Genomic DNA, 17,496 nt, shown 5'->3' on the forward strand with positions numbered 1-17,496 from the left:
AGCCGAGGAGGGGCGAGGGCCGCCCTCTCCTCTCTTTCTCCACCTCCTCGCGGGCCGCTTTGCGGCTCCAGCAGCCTCCACGCCGCGCTCGTTGGCGGAGAGCCAGAGGGGCGCAGCGTCGCCCCAACTCGTTGGCCAAGTCCGAGAAAGGCGGGCGTGCCTGAGGCGAAAGCGGCGAGGCGTCCCGGAGGGCGTCCGGTTGTTCCCGCCAGCGCAGTTGGGGAGGCCAGGCGACCCATCCGCGCAGCCCACCTGGGCGGCCCCGCCCTGCGCTCCAGCCTCTGCGGCCGGCCCATTCCCGCCGGGGCCTTGCCGAGCGCGGGCGGCGCGGGAGCTACCCTTGGCGGACGGAGGCACGGCGAATCGATGGGGCGAGCCCTCGGCGCCGCCGGGAAACGATGGACGATTCCGGGATCATTCGCCGGCGGAGGCTCCAGGTAAAGAGCGCTCGGCGGATCTGTTTCCCACCCCCCACCCGCGCTAGCCTGTTAGCTTTCCTGCTATCAGGGCCCCCTCCCCAAGAAATCATCTCCCCCCACCCTCCCCGGCCGAGGTCGAATTAATGCCAGCGACCTGGCCGGAGAGGATTAGAGAGGGCAGAGCGGCGGCGACATCATCTCTCCTTGGCCTCAGCCTTCCTCCGCCATCCCCGAGCCAACCTCCGGCCGGGGAGGCCACCATGACTTCATCTTTCTGCAGGGCACAGGTGTGTGTGCGGGGCCAACCGCTCGGCCATCGGCTTTCCTGCCGGGACGGGAGGGGTCGTCTGCTGCGCGCCAGACCCAAACAAACGGAAATCTTGCGCTGGCGCAGGGAGGGAGAGAAAAATCGGGGAGTAAAAGGCGCGCGGCGGCGGGGGGGGTGGGTGGGGGGGCTACCTGCAGCAGTGGCGGTAAGAGAGCCAAGTAAGAACAGCCAAGTTAGCGGGGAAGAGAATCAGCTCGGCTTCTCCCGGTCTTAAGCGCCGCCAAATAAATCGGGCTGTGACGCCCTAGGGCAGGGGTCTTCAAACTTGGCCCTTTTATGACTTGTGGACTTCAACTCCCAGAATTCCTCAGCCAGCTTTGCTGGCTGAGGAATTCTGGGAGTTGAAGTCCACAAGTCATAAAAGGGCCAAGTTTGAAGACCCCTGCCCTAGAGGGCTACCGTTCCGAGGATGCTGGGAATTGTGGTTCTCGGGCGGTGAGATGGTGGCTCCCCATTCTGCAATAGGTTGCTGAGATGGTTGCCTGGGAAGAGGTTAATTCTGCCTTCCTTCTGCCTCCCAATCGGCTGGAGCAGAAGAGAAAGGTTTTGAAGCCCGCTCTTTCGCCTGGCTTTCTGCAAGGTTTCAGGCAAGCAGGGGAATAAGAGACCCTCCTGATTGAGATGCCAGACAAATGAGGGGCAATCATTCCCCAAGTACAGAGAATGTTTTATAGCGTTAAAATGGCAGGTCCCTGCCCCCAAGGAACTTAATGGTCTAAGTACAGAGTGGTGAGAATGGTTGTGGGAAAGGAGGAATGGGCGAAGGGATGTGTAGTGAAGGATTATTTCATTTAGATTTTATCTGGATGCACTGCCCTTGCAAGGCATTTAAATGTAAGCTACAATAAAATATTTAAAACACAAGAAACTAATATTTCCAATCAACTTTTTTTAAAAAAGCAATTTGATAAAAGATTAACAAACAAAAAAAGATCAAACGGCCACGAGAAATTAAAGGAATCGGTGCCTGATGCCATGAGATGCCTTTGGAGTAGATCAAGGGTCTGGTCTGTGGCATGCCAGAAACCAGTGCATGCAAACAAACGAAGCCCCATCTGCGGGATGCAGGCAGCACACAAAATCACACCTCCTCCAGTCCATGAAAAAACCTCTCTCCACGGAACCAGTCCCCGGTGCCCAAAAGGTTGGGGACTTCTGGAGTAGATGGTTCCAAAGCCAATGTGCCACAACCAAAAGGGCTTTCTCTCCAGTAGCCACCAATTCACTATGGATTGGAGGGCCTTTGATGAGGATCTTGTAACGTAGAAAGCTAGTATGGAGATGGATGAGCTAGATTTGACTAAGAGAGAGTAACCCTGAGCCAAAGACACCAAGGCAGCCAAAAACATCCATGGCTGAGGAGGGAGCTTGGTCTTCCCATTTCTCGTCCAGCACCTTAACTCCAACACCATACTTCCTGCCCCACTGAGATTCACATTCTGAGATTCCATTCTGAGATTCACATCGTTATATTTTAGGTTTCCTGTTGGGCACTTCCCAGTGTCTGGTAGCATGTTCTTGTTTCTCTCTCTTAATTTTAAAATACTTTCCCTGTTTTATCCTGTTCCTACTATTTCTTTCCTATTGCTTTTCTGAGCTGCAAAATGTTTCTTTCTTCCCAGTGTCTACTGGTGAGATATAAAATTATTGAATCGGAAGATTTTTAGAAAGGGGATTATGAGATCTTTCTCCCCTGCACGTCCTTCTGATTCCTTGTCTTGCTTTGGAAAGCAGCCTTTCCTAAATAGGTACTTTCCAGATGTGGGGGAATAAGATTGGTAGCTCAATGCAAATAGGTTGCCGTATCAGGGAAGGCTGATTCCTAATGTTGCATGATACCCTCCTCCCTGCTTCATTGTTAGGAAATGTAGAGCAGCAGAAACCTGCAGTGGAAACCTCCTGTGCCAAAGCTCTTAGAAGAAGCCCTTGGAGGCCAATCTGACAACACTGTAAACATGTTTTCTTTCTTTCTTTCTTTCTTCCTCTCTTTCCTTCTTTCTTCCTTAGGTTGATTTGGATAGTAGCTTGAAAAATTCATAATATGACTAAAATGTACTTGCTTGTGGGTTCTTGCTCTTTAGATTTTGCAAAAACAGAAATATAAATTGTTTCACTTGGATTCAGAATTCCTCTTACTGCTTGTCCTATACTTGTTATGCAATAGCTACATCTCTCAAGTGAAAAGTATAGATATTTACCTTTATGTATTTCTTGCTTTTTTCATGAACCTCAAATGGTAATTTCAGAGATTGGTTTTTTGGGTGAGGTGTTGCTTATTTTTTTAATCCCTTTCTTTTATTGATCTCACAGACTTGTTGAGAGAAGGAGAGCTGCCTCAAATGTACTTAAATGGCTGGTGATTTGAAACCCCCTCCCCAGCAACATTAGCTGTCTCCCTTCATTCAGTGCTTTTGAAAAGAGCTATTTTTTAAAGCAAAAACACACAAAAAATGAATTCACTTATGATTAGTATATGAGTCTCAATTATGCAAACAGCAGTATGTTGAAATTTAAGGGCAGCAATAAAATCATGAGCAGTTTGGCCATTGTATCCCACTATGAAGTAGAATTACTCCTGGAAGAGGAAGTACAAAAAGTATTAGAAGACCAATTAATTTCCCATCCAAGTGAATGGGAAGTAGCTCTTAAGGGAAATAAAAAAAAAAACAGTTCCAGTATTCTATTAGGATGTAACCTGGAATTTTTCTGTCAGTTTTCATGTAGTCCTCGACTTACAACATTTGTTTAATGACTGTTACAACAGCACTGAAAAAATATGATTGATGACCGTTTTTTCACACTTATGAAAATTGCAGCACCCCCTTGGGCACATGATCAAAATTCGGATGCTTGGCAACTGGCTCACATTTATGATGATGGCATTGTCATGTGATCACCTTTTGCAATCTTCTGACAAGCAACTCAATCATTGTGGCAAGAAAAATGGGGCAAAACTCACTTAACAACTGTCTCAATTAGCAACAACAATGTTGGGCTCAATTGCGGTTATAACTTGAGGACTATGTACCTGTAATTGGGCAAAATGGAAGACAAGTGTCCCATCATTTCCTGGAGGAAATGGTTTCCTGGTTTAGGCAAGAAATAAACGTGCGTACATTTTATCCTCACAATATGACGGCTTGCTGCTCATACTGGTGGTGGCCTGTCTAGATGAGGATTGTTTGGGGAGAAGGCAGGGAGAAGGCTGCCTGAAGCCTTGAACTAGAGCTGCCAAGGAATCAGTCTGGAGCTACCTTATGGAAGTGCAGCCTCCACTTCTATTGTTTATGGCAGGCTAGACTGAGCAATAATTAGTATCTACTCCAAAATGTCACAGTAGACTTTCAAAACGGAGCGGAAGTTTGAACCCAGAACTTATTCACTGGAGGAAGTCCTTGTTTAGCAACTGCCATTGGGGAGGGCAACTTGGTTGTTAAGAGAAGTGGTTGCTAAGTACGAATCACGTGGCCGTGGCTGTGTTTGCAGTTATGTTTCAGTTTTCCTTTGCTTCCTGCTTTCCTTCCATGCTATTTCTCTTTCTCTTTGAGAACATCTTGGGATGCTGTAAATCAGTGAGTGAAAATAAAAGTAAGAGAGATGTTGTGAAGGCTGTCAATGTGAGCACTGCTTGCTAAGTTGTTTTAGCATTATTGGACAGTTAGTAAATGAGGAAATCGCTAAGCGAGGACTACCTGCATAGCACACTGTTCTTTCCAGTCTTTCTAACTATCAAACTATCAGACCCCTTGGTTACAGTAAGGGCCTGATGACCACTGAGATGGATCTATCTCTGCTTAGTGTGTTGAGCTGCTGAATCTGTGTCCTGAGATGCTCCACAGGTTTCTTAAAAAACACTTTATGACTGACATGTCAAACACAAGGCCCGGGGGCCAGATCCGGCCCGCGAAGTGGTTTCATGTGGCCCGCAAAGCCATCCTAGAAACAGTGAGGGAACGGCCCCCACTGCCTTGGCCCTGGCCCAGAGACCCTCCTCTTGCCAGAGACCCTCAGATCTGTCCCACTCCTGCCCAGGCCCCCATAGGCACCCTTGATGCGAACGATGTAGAGTTGGCCACGCCCACCCAGTAGGCCATATGCACTCTAGCCACGCCCACCCAGTAGGCCACACCCACCCTGGCCATACCCACCCAGGCCCCTGAGGGCAACCGCAATGGTGATGCGGCCCTCAATGAAATTGAGTTTGACACCCCTGCTTTATGATGTCAACTGATAACCCGGAATATTGTAGCTGAAATGAGTTTTGAGAAAGCAGGCAGCCGTTATACTGGGTTTCTTCTTCTTCCAGTGTTCACCACTGAGCTTTTCCTATGTCCTGTACTTTAACATTTTCAATTAATGAGTTGGAGAAGGCAGGGTGGGAACAGTGCTTATCAAATCTGCAGAAAGCACAGAGGTGTGTGGAATACTTAGCACCTTAAACTATGGCAGCAAAATTCTGAATGTTCTTGATAGGTTAATAGAGCAAAAACAACTGCATTAATAGAGACATCACAAAGTTTTTCCCATAGGAAAAATAAATCAGAGGCACAGATAGGAGATACCTAGCAGTCCTACCTTGAAAAAGAAACTTGGAATAATTGATCCTAAATTGAAACTAAGCTTGAATATAAGCAGCTGCAAAAAAAAACAACCACTTGTAATTTTAGATTGCATTAATAAAAACATTGTCTCCAAATCACTGGAAATACTGATTCTACTTTTGTTCTTATCCAGGGATGGGCAATTAATTTTCCCAAGGGGCCACATGAGAAACTGGAATGGTTGTATAGGGCCGCTACCGCCCCTCACCACCGCCACCACCCCTGCCACAGCCACGGGCTGAACTGAGGCAATTAAAGGGCCAGATGTGGCCCACAGGCCCTAAAATGTCCAGGTCTGTTCTTATCAATCTGACCTGCCTTGGCTATTGTGCCTAGCTCTAATCACCACACCACAAAGGTTCAGATGAACTGGAACAGATTCAAGAAAGGGCAGCAGAATTGATTTGGAATTGGGAATTAAGTCTGCTAAAGAGAGAGTGACAGAGCACGCGTAGATGTGAGAAAAGGAAGCTATAGGGAACATGACAGTTTTCTGAAGGAGTATCCATCAGTAGTAAAAGAACAAAGCATGCCCTCTGCTCTCTCAGAGTTTAGGACATAATATAATGGCTTTAAGTTGCAAGAAGGCAGATTTCTGTTAAACATCAGGAAAAGCTTGCTCATTATAAGAACACAATATGTTATGAAGGTGGTGAGTCCTCAGACATAAAATGTAGTCTAACAGAAGCTGGATGCAGCAATAAGGGAAAGATACTTTCAAGTTGGCCTCAATACATTATGACTACGTGTGTGTGTGTCCATGCAGCTTTGATAACATATGGTGAAATATGTTAATGCAGCTAATGGCTACAATATGGAAGTGGTTTGCCATTGCCTTTTCCAGAATGTATTTTCAACTTCCAAGTTGAGCCTATAGTCCTTGATTTCCTAGGGTTTGGGGTGTGGGTCTACCATCCAAGCATCTGTTTAGTATCCAAACTCAGGTAAGACCAGTTAGGTGTAATCACTTAATAAAAGCGGGCATGCTTCTAAATCTATGATTTGACTTATTATAATCTACTACCCAAGGGACGCGGTGACTCAGTGGGTTAGGATGCTGAGCTTGTCGATCAGAAGGTCGGCAGTTTGGCGGGTCGAATCCCGAGTGCCGCGTAACAGAGTGAGCGCCTGTTACTTGTCCCAGCTTCTGCCAACCTAGCAGTTCGAAAGCAAGTAAAAATGCAAGTAGAAAAATAGGGACCACTACGGTGGGAAGGTAACAGCGTTCCGTGCGCCTTTGGCGTCTAGTCATGCCGGCCACATGACCACGGAGACGTCCTCGGACAAGCGCTGGCTCTTCGGCTATGAAACGGAGATGAGCACCGGCCCCTAGAGTTGGAAACGACTAGCACGCATGTGCGGGGGAACCTTTACCTTTACCTAATTTACTACCCATCTGTACTATTCTTTGCATTAAGATTTGCTATAGGAGGAATGCTGTAATGCAGGGGTGTCAAACTCAATTTCATTGAGGGCCGCATCAGCCTTGCGGTTGCCCTCAGGGGGCCGGGTGGGTATGGACAGGGTGGGCGTGGCCTACTGGGTGGGCGTGGCTAGAGTGCGTATGGCCTACTGGGTGGGCGTGGCCAGCTCTACATCGTTCGCATCAAGGGTGCCTATGGGGGCCTGGGCAGGAGTGGGACAGATCTGAGGGTCTCTGGCAGAAGGAGGGTCTCTGGGCCAGGGCCAAGGCAGCGGGGGCCGTTCCCTCACTGTTTCCAGGATGGTTTCGCGGGCCACATGAAACCACTTCGTGGGCCAGATCCGGCCCCCGGGCCTTGTGTTTGACACGTCTGCTGTAATGGCAAGCAAATGTATCAAAATGATATCCCATTGTGTAGCTTTCTTGCCCTGTCAGGGTATATGGGTTTATTTCTTTTTGTCAGTGCCTCATTGCTTCTGTAAAACAGGGTTATCACTGCATCCAATACTGAAAATTTTAGCTCCTTGCAGGATGTATGAGTTGACAACCTGCTAGGAATTCTGGTACTTTTACTCCCAATCCATCTGGAAGGCACTAAGTTCAGACTGTGTCAAGGAGCGAATGGAACAGAACAGAACAGAATAGAAATAGAATAGAGATCACTGAGAGTCAATGCTTGCTCTGAATTCTTGGAGAATTTCTATGCAGTTTCAGTCTGAAAAACATACTGTATGTGTGGGGACTGCAGAGGATAGGTAGTCCTCGACGTATGACCACAGTTGAACCTAAAATTTCTGTTGCTAAGTAAGACAGTTAAGTGAGTTTTGCCCTATTTTATGACCTTTCTTGCCACAGTTGAGTGAATTACTGCAGTTATTAAATTACTAACACAGTCGTTAAGTAAATCTGGCTTTCCCATTGACTTTGTTTGTGAGAAGGTTGCAAAAAAAGATCACATGATCCCAGGACATTGCAATATGAGCTAGTTGCCATGCATCTGAATTTCGATCATGTGACCATGGGGATCATGGTCATAAGTGTGAAGAATGGTCATAAGTCACTTTCTTCAATGCTAATGTAACTTCAAATGGCCACCAAATGAATGGTTGAAAGTTGAGGACTGCCTTTATGGTATATGCCCAGGTTTATTTCAGTACTAGGGTTCATTGTGACTTCACAATGTTGCCTTCATCTAGCTCAAGATATTGTCATGTAGGAAGTCCATAGCAATTATGAAAAGTATTTATGAATATTATTAATACATAAGCATACCAACCTTAAGTCTCAAGATGGCGCTGGCTTCAGCCAACTGTTGGACAACTTGAGGTGTCTTTTGGTACTAAAAAGTACCCTAGAAATTGAGAGATTTTGTTGCCACCAGATACTGTGTATTTTATGTGTGTATATGTGTATCTAAAAGAGACACTGGCATCATCCCTGGGCTAAAACCATTTTTTCTTCCCTATTTCCTAAATACGTTCCAACACCAAATGAGCAGTGTCAATATATGCAAGAATGAAATCTCTCTATAGTCATCCTCCTCTGCCTCCTGACAAAAATAAACACATTTCCAGTAGGTAGAAGGTTCATTTACAATGCACAGATTGCAAGATTCAAGGTTTTCTTTTCTATATGCAGCACAAGTGATATCACTGCATATTTTTGAGTAAAAAAGGGGGAGGGGGGAAAAGGATTATACTTGCATATGAAAAGGAAAAGAAAGAAAATAAGAATTTTGCCAGTTCAGCAAAGTGTTTAGAAAAGGAATTTTAAGTGGATCTAAAAATTGTTGAATGTTGATAACCAAGCACTCCTTTTAATCAAACCATACCTTAAAAGCCAGATTTACTATTTCTAGATTTCAGGGAATCTTTCGGAGATGTTGAAATGCTTCTAATGTTGAATGAGGGAAACCAAGATCAAAATATTTGCTTAATGGGTGACTGCAGTAAATCCTGTTGCTGCTTAATCTAATTTTTAGGATAGCTTTGAGGATAAAATGCCAGAAACTTGTATACCTCCTGAATTCCTGAGAGAAATGCTGAGATATAAAGTTCTGCTATAAAGGCTAAGCCAAGGAAAGCATGCATTTAATAAAATCTACACCTATCACAAGTTCATTAACAATAATAATTCTGGTTAGTTTTTTCTCAGTTCTAATATACTAAACTAGAGTTGGCAGAGAAACTATTTTTCAAAGGTTGCAAAACAAACTTTTGAGTCTTGTTTGGTGACCAACTACAAACCATGATGTGTCTCCTTAGTTTATCTAGATGGCTGAGCTGAGACTTTGTTTGATGACAAAAATAATATCCTGGACTGGGCTGGTTACATTTTATTAAAAAAAATAGTTTGTGTTTTTTTGAAAAGCAAGACAAATTACTCACATGATAGTGATATGTAATGCATTCATGCCTAAAAAGGCACAGGGTTGCAGTGCTGATATTGACAGCAAATCAATATGTAATACATAGATTTCATTAAACCACATCTGAAAGGAAACTCCTGGATGCAGCCAGCTTCCCAGCTGTCTATTTAGATACTATGCTCAGTGCTCACAATTGGGGATGGGTCTGCATCAGGGTCATGGGGCTCTATAGTACATACTTGTGTTTTATACATTAAGTTGTCCTGGGCAGAGTATACCATTTCAGGAAGTCTTTCTCCGACCTAAGGAAGAGTCTTGCTTGCTGTCTGATCATTTGCTTTGATTTCAGCAAAATTATTATTGTCCTTTATTATTATTATTGTCCTTTGTTCATCCTCTATCTGGCTCTAACAGCCAAGAAAGGCACGTTGTGATTCTTCTAAGCAGATTTCTTTATTGTTCCTCACTTACAGACAGAATCTTGCCAAACTAAAGCAGGCTACTAGCTCCATAAAACATATAGTCTGGGAACTATTAAGGATGAGCCATCTTCACCTTCTCTCTCACACACAAACTATCTAAATTGCATTGTCTCTTGTTCCTCTGGAATGCACTCCCTCCCTCCTGGGAATTCGGACTACATTTTGTCACACCTTCTTTCTCCTGGAAGCAGCATCTATGGTGCGGGTGTCAAAATTATCAAATTGGCAGATGGAGTATCATGACGCAAGCCCTGTGCCTCTTGAATGTATGTGTGACTCTCATAGAAAAGCACCTTTGTTTCCATTGTGACATTCCACACACTGTCCTGCCAATTATAATCCCCCCTGTTGTGAAGAACCACAGAGCTGATCTTGGAGAAGGAATGCAAAGGCTGTTAGCAAAACATGGATTAAACTGTGAAAAGAAGAAAAAAGGCATTTAAAGCTGCCCCTTAAAGTTGGGAAAATGCTGTTAGGCATTCTGTTACTAATGCCTTATATCAAGAAAATAAAGTCCAGTATTTCTTATGGAGTCTGGTCTATCTAAAAGGGCTGACAGAATGTTCTCTTTGCTACCTCTTACTCAAAAGAGAGTCAACCCATGGCAACTTTAAGTTGTCTTCCTGGGCTAAATTCAAGATTCTGCTAATGGCCTTTGCATTTTCCAAGGTCTGCTTTGTGGTTCTCTACTTACCCATGAATCCTACTGAATATTAGGACTCTTGCCCCTTGAGGACTACAAGCCATATTTTTTTTCCTTAACTTGGTATGCGTATACTCTCCCAATTCTAGAAGAGGAACTGATCCAGCAATTTACTCTTCAGAATGTTACTTATTGTACTCAAATATTGGTTTTGTTCCATTTTATTAAGTAATCAATGTACTTGAAACTAAGAGGCAGGGGGAAATGAGGCTGACTATGTAGGAGTAGATCTTTAAATAAACATTGGTAGAATTGTGTGTTAACTTGTTGAAAAGCTCCTTATGCTGGGTTTTTCCCCCCTCTGTTCTTTTGATTTCATGTCTTTATGGTAATGTATTGTGATAATTTAAAAAATGTTTTAAATTGACCAAGGAAAGGACTAATCTCTAATTAGAATTTCTTTCTATGATCATTAAAATGGCCACCATTCTCAGGATAAGACATATTTAATGGTGCATGGACATATTTTTAGTCTGGATCTTCAAATTGCAACTGAGGAAGTTCTGATAATCAGTGACTGATTTGGATGTGTTTGAATACTGAAGGAAATTGGCACATGATATGGTTGCATTAAGGGACGCGGTGGCTCAGTGGGTTAGGACACTGAGCTTGTCGATCAGATGGTCGGCAGTTTGGCGGGTCGAATCCTGAGTGCCGTGTAACAGAATGAGCGTCTGTTACTCGTCCCAGCTTCTGCCAACCTAGCAGTTCGAAAGCACGTAAAAATGCAAGTAGAAAAATAGGGACCACTACGGTGGGAAGGTAACAGTGTTCCGTGCGCCTTTGGCATCTAGTCATGCCGGCCACATGACCACGGAGACGTCCTCGGACAAGCGCTGGCTCTTCGGCTTTGAAACGGAGATGAGCACCGGCCCCTAGAGTTGGAAAGGACTAGCACGCATGTGCAGGGGAACCTTTACCTTTACCTTTACTTTACCATTTCCAAAAGGACAGCTGCTGTGAAAATATAATGTGGGCTGCTTATTTTGGCCTAGAGAGATTAGTGGGGGGTGGGGAAACGCAATTTGTTTGAAGGAGTAGATCACCATTTCAGAACTTGACTTATTGTTAACCTACTGGTTGACTATTTTTATTTCGCCTTTCATAGGTAACTCAAGGCAGTGAGTACCTAATACTCCTTTGTCTTAATTTTCCCCATAACAATAACCCTGTGAGGTGGACTGGGCTAAGAAAGAGTGACTGATCCAAAGTCACCCAGCTGGTATTCATGCCTAAAGCGGGACCTCCTGGCATCTAGACTGGTATCTTAATCACTAGACCAAAATACTTAAGCAGTCTGTAATAATGGAAAAGTGGTTAAATGTGCTGCATACACTGCGCCCTACATTTTACTGTTCTGAAAAAAATCCCAAAACTGGATTGCAGCTGAGATCTAGCATGATGTCTAGATAGTAATTGTTTGTGGCTTATTCCTGATTTGCTATTGTTACCCAAGTAACAGTGAATCAAGTCACCACAAACAGAACTCTGTGCTCCACTGGTCTACTTCTGGTCCAGATAATTAAAATTGGGCAAGCACAGAGGCTTCTGCTCAGAAGACAGCTGTGAGAACTGAACTACCTTTCTCTGAGATTATGTGTTGATAGTCTGGCTCTTGAATAGGAGTCTTTTTAATGTAATGGGAGGGAAACACAATCAATGCAGGATTATGAGGAACTTCAGTTTTCCTGCGCAAATGTATCAGTGCAAAAACAACAACAACCCAGCACAGAGTCCATTTAATTCACAGATGAAGCTTTACCAGTTTTGCATAGATCTTTGACAATTTCCATATCAAGGAAAGGTTTAAAAAAACTTGCTGAAAAGTCAGTTTTACAAAGAGAGATGCTTTCTTACATGAGGTGTCAAAAAGTGCTTTGATAATCCTCCCCCTCATAGCAAGTTGTCAGTGATGATCATCTTGCCATGTAGTTCCTAGTTCCAACTCTGCTGGATTTACAAGAAGTGATGATGTATTTATCCTATGAAATGAGTAGTCATCAAGCTATTTCTCCAGAGAGACTGTGGCATATATTAAGTAGAATTGGATGCTGGAACAGGGAGAAAAATTCAGGTCACTGACTCAATTAACAGTCATAGTGGTTAGATTCACACATTACATTAAGTCATAATATGATTTGTTTTTGTTATAGCACACTTAACAAACACATTTGTATGGATTAGCATTATGTGCAATCGAGATCATTAAAACTTGTTCAAGAAATCAGGGTTTTAAAATCTTGCCCTAGCATTATGTGCTTATATCTTAACTAATTCATTGTTCCCTTACTTTACATAAGATAATTTTCAAACAAAAAACTGTCCAATCCAAATGCAGGTGCAAAGATTATAAGAAAGGTGAGCAAGGAAAGTCTTTGGAATTGCATACTAACAAAGTACGTTTGGATAATAAACTAAGCAAAGATAGAGATTGTCAAAGTTTGGTATGGTAAGATTCATTGTAATTTTATGCGAACCATATCATAACGGCAATTTCATTTAATTGCATTTCTTTCTTCCATGCCCTTATTTCCAAGTGTAGTTACTTTAATATTTTTCAGATATTTTGTATATATTTTTAAATTAGAAATAAACATCTATAGGCAGACCATCTAAATAATTAATCTTGTTGTTTGGGAATATTATTTATTTATCTTTCATTAACATTTATATGAAATTTACTCAAGGAACTCTAGGCATTAGTATTTTTTGGAGTGCCTGTGAAATATCCAGTGCAAAAAGCATCTCCTGTAAATGCCATTACAGGATATGTTGAGACAGAGGTCAAATAACCTTTGTTTTCTCGACATCGTTTACATTACCAATCCTTGAGAGTTGCACTATGCAACTCATCATTTTTTTTCTGGTTTACTGTATGTAATAATGATAACAAGACTGAACTAAGGCTTTGTCACTGAAATAAAGCAGAATCAGCAGGTTTTCATCGAAAGAAGCAGACTTTGCTGCCTATTCATCTCATGTTTATAATCCATGAAAATGAGATAAATAGGAAAAAGGAGGACCATCATATCTGGGCTGCAAAGTTCTCAACATCCATTAGATGGCAATATATAGTAGGCTTATCAACCACCCATAAGTACAGTAGGAGGAGCCTGGGGAAGTCTTAGCTTGACAAAAAAATAGCAGCCTGAAATAACCTTTCTGATATTGTGTTCTCCAGATGCTTAGGATTACAACTGCCATATCCCCAAGCAACAGAGGGCATTATTAGAGTTGTAGTCCAATAGATCCAGAGGGCAATAGGTTGGGGAAGAAATAAGAAGTTCCTACTCTCATTTGAAAATGAAATTATAAACAACACTGTGATGTGTTTGCATTCAAGAAGGTGGAGCCGGAGGCTTCTGCATGCAGCTAAAAGCTGAATGTGGGCTGGAAGAGGATATGAAAGAAGAAAATTCATACCCAATTTCTTCCTAAAGAGCCCTAAAGACACCGTAGCAAGACAGTCCATTAGCCATTCCTTTAAACTTCCAAACACCACCTAGCAGAATGATGAGAAGATAATTTGCAGAGGCACGGAGAGGCATTTTTTAAAATGACCTTTTTATTGAGGATTTTAATTTCAATAATAAATGCAAATACAAACTAAACTCAGAAGAAGGAGAAATAGAAAGAATAAAATGCAAAGGAAAAAAGCAAAAAAGGAAGTAAATTTTAAAAAAGAAATAAAGAAGTGACTTACAATCTTCATCTCAACAAGTATATTCTTGTTTATTCTTCCTCTATAATGTTACAAACAAATATTTCTTCTTCCCATAACACATTCCTTATCTATATGCAAATCCATATATCACCAGCCTTAACTCTTTTCAGTCCTAATGTCAGCAAAAAATCTGTGGAGTTAACAGAGCTTTATAGAAACGTCTTATTTTAACCTTGGTCAATTTTATATTTTTTCCTTTTACTTCTGACAATATTAATCTTTAATTCAATCAGATATTGTTGTAGGAGTTTTTATGTTGGTTCAATTTTTCTTTTTCCCATTGCAAAGGTTTCTTCAATGCTTTAGCAACCTCCTTTGTAAAGACAGTAAAAAGTCATTGTTCAGGCCATTCTCTAGATTCGTCATTTATCTTTCCACTTCAATTTTCAAAGCTTTTAAAGAAGAACCAACTTCTTTTGTATATCCAGTGGAAAGTCATGCTCAGGTCATGACTTCACTTGTCATTTGTGTTTCAACTCTAGGTGCCTTCTCTGTCATGTAATTCACACTGTTTTTATTACCCAGTATTTCTGCTTCTAATATGTTTGCATCAGGCAAAATTGTTTCATATCTGTCATTCCCTCATTAGCATCTTTTGGAAATAGTCTGTCCATAGAAATAGACATCATTGTTGATATTGTAGCTACTGGTATTTCAAATATTATTGTTTATTATTTATTGATTTTAGAAAAGTAACAGTAACAGAAAAGGAACAAACAATAAAATAATTGTAGTACAAATACATTCTCAAAAAATCAACCCACACAAAAAGAGCTTTTGAAAAAAGTTTTTGAAAATTGCAACAGAAAAAGGAAATATGAATACTTGTATATTGTTATAACTATTGTTAGTAGTTACAAATGTATATACAGTACTTATCTAATATAAACATTCAATTACACATATATTTCTAATAAACTTTCATAACTATCATTTTTAACTTATTGTATTTTTTATGAGTTCCATCTTTCATTTTGCTTGTCCAATCAAAATCTGCTTCTGTAGGCAGTTCACTCATAGGTGAACTGAGCAGGGGTGTCAAACTCAATTTCATTGAGGGCCGCATCAGCATTGCGGTTGCCCTCAGGGCCAGGTGGGTATGGCCAAGGTGGGCATGGCCTACTGGGTGGGCATGGCTAGAGTGCATATGGCCTACTGGGTGGGCGTGGCCAGCTGTACATCGTTCGCATCAAGGGTGCCTATGGGAGCCTGGGCAGGAGTGGGACAGATCTGAGGGTCCCTGGCAGGAGGGACTCTGGGCCAAGGCAGTGGGGGCTGTTCCCTCACTGTTTCCAGGATGGTTTCGCGGGCCACATGAAACCACTTCGCGGGCTGGATCCAGCCCCCGGGCCTTGTGTTTGACATGTCTGACATAGAGAATCTAATAATCCAGTTGTCAAATTCCATATAATAAGCATGTGATTCAAGGAAATATTAAGACCTTTTCTATTAAATTTACTGGAATCCAATAAATTCTAAACATTATTTTTTGCTGTACAGTATAATTCATAGTTTAAAGTCCACTATCACTTTTGCTTTAGAGTTTAAGACAATTTCCCATTATATAGGCCATATGGGAACTTTTAGTTTTTAATTTACTTTTTAGTATCTGCATATCAAGTGGTTTTGTTGATAACAAATATCCACAAAAACTCATATCATAGTAGGTAAAAAAATAAAAGGATTTAAGAAGTTGTTTTAGTATTATTATGATTATCTAGACCCGTACCAATCGGGCTTCAGGCCCGGGTACAGCACGGAGATGGCATTGGTCGCGCTGGTGAATGATCTCTGGCAGGCTCGGGACAGGGGTTGCTCCTCTGTCCTAGTCCTTTTAGACCTCTCAGTGGCTTTTGATACCATTGACCATGGTATCTTGCTGCGACGTCTCAGGGGGTTGGGAGTGGGAGGCACAGTTTTTCAGTGGTTCTCCTCCTACCTTCTGGGACGTTTGCAGTCGGTATTGGCAGGGGGGCAGAGGTTGACCTTGAGACCTCTCATTTGTGGAGTCCCTCAGGGATCGGTCCTCTCACCTCTCCTGTTCAACATCTATATGAAGCCGCTGGGTGAGATCATTCGTGGTTTTGGAGTTGGGTATCATCAGTATGCTGATGATACCCAGCTTTTTATTTCGACCCCAAACCACCCCAGTGATGCCCTCGACGTGATGTCCCGTTGCCTGGAGGCGGTCCGGGTCTGGATGGGGAGGAACAGGCTTCGGCTCAACCCTGACAAGACTGAGTGGCTGTTCGTGCCGGCATCCTGGGATATTCAGAATATTCCACCTTTTTCCATGGGGGGTGAGTTTTTACCCCCCGTAGATAGGGCTCGCAACTTGGGAGTCCTCCTAGATTCGCAGTTTACTTTGGAAGATCATATAGTGGCTGTGACTAGGGGGGTTTTCACCCAGGTTCGCCTGGTGCGCCAGTTGCGGCCCTATCTAGACCGGGATGCCCTGTGCACGGTCACTCACGCGCTCGTGACCTCTCGTCTGGACTACTGCAACGCTCTCTACATGGGGCTTCCCTTGAAGACCACTCGGAGGCTCCAGCTGGTACAGAATGCAGCCGCGAGAGTTGTCTTGGGAGTTTCCCGGTACTCCCATGTTACACCTTTGCTCCGCGAGCTGCATTGGCTACCAATTGTCTTCCGGGTGAGGTTCAAGGTTTTGGTAATGGTTTTCAAGGCCCTACATGGCATGGGTCCGGAGTACCTCGGGGATCACCTGCTGCCGGCGTCAACTTCCCTCCACCCTGTGCGTTCCCACAGAGAGGGCCTCCTCAGGGTGCCACCGGTCAGAGAATGTCGGCTGGTGGCCCCCAGGGGGAGGGCCTTCTCTGTGGGCACCCCGGCTTTATGGAATCAGCTGCCGGTTGAGCTCCGGATGGCACCTGACCTTCGCTCCTTCCGATGCGATCTGAAGACCTACTTATTTGAGCAAGCCGGCCTGGCCTGATGGGGGATGTGCTGGGGTTTTTATTGCGGATTTTTATTACGCTACTGTTTTTAGCTCGGGCTCTTATTTAATTCTTTTTTAATTTTTGTATTTTGTATTTTTATGTGCCCTGTTTACCGCCCTGAGTCCTTCGGGAGAAGGGCGGTATATAAATATAATAAAGATAAAGATAAGATAAAGATCCCGGGAAATTCCGATTATTCCATCTCTTGCCATGGGGGGTGAGCTATTACCCCCCATAGATAGGGCGCACAACTTGGGGGTCCTTCTAGACTCACAGCTCTCTTTAGAAGAGCCTTTGCCCAGGTTCACCTGGTGCGCCAGTTGTGACCCTATCTGGACCGGGATGCCTTGCGTACAGTCACTCATGCACTCGTGACCTCTTGTCTAGACTACTGTAATGCTCTCTACATGGGGCTGCCCTTGAAGTCCACTCGGAGGCTCCAACTGGTGCAGAATGCAGCTGCGCAAGTTGTGCTGGGAGTCTCCCGA

General features: G+C 43.3%; 1 protein-coding gene across 1 annotated transcript in view; it reads left to right on the forward strand.

The window, feature by feature from the left end:
* The first annotated feature begins 268 nt into the window (after positions 1-268).
* Positions 269-17,496, forward strand: part of MAST1 (microtubule associated serine/threonine kinase 1) — an 85,457-nt gene continuing 68,229 nt past the window's right edge. The window contains exon 1 of the mRNA XM_083356778.1: positions 269-437. Coding sequence (XP_083212904.1) covers positions 399-437 — 39 coding nt within the window. The 5' untranslated portion in view covers positions 269-398. The remainder of the gene's footprint in view (positions 438-17,496) is intronic.

The sequence above is a fragment of the Vipera ursinii genome (assembly GCF_947247035.1).
Source record: "Vipera ursinii genome assembly, chromosome: 2".
NCBI classification, from domain to species: Eukaryota; Metazoa; Chordata; class Lepidosauria; order Squamata; family Viperidae; genus Vipera; species Vipera ursinii.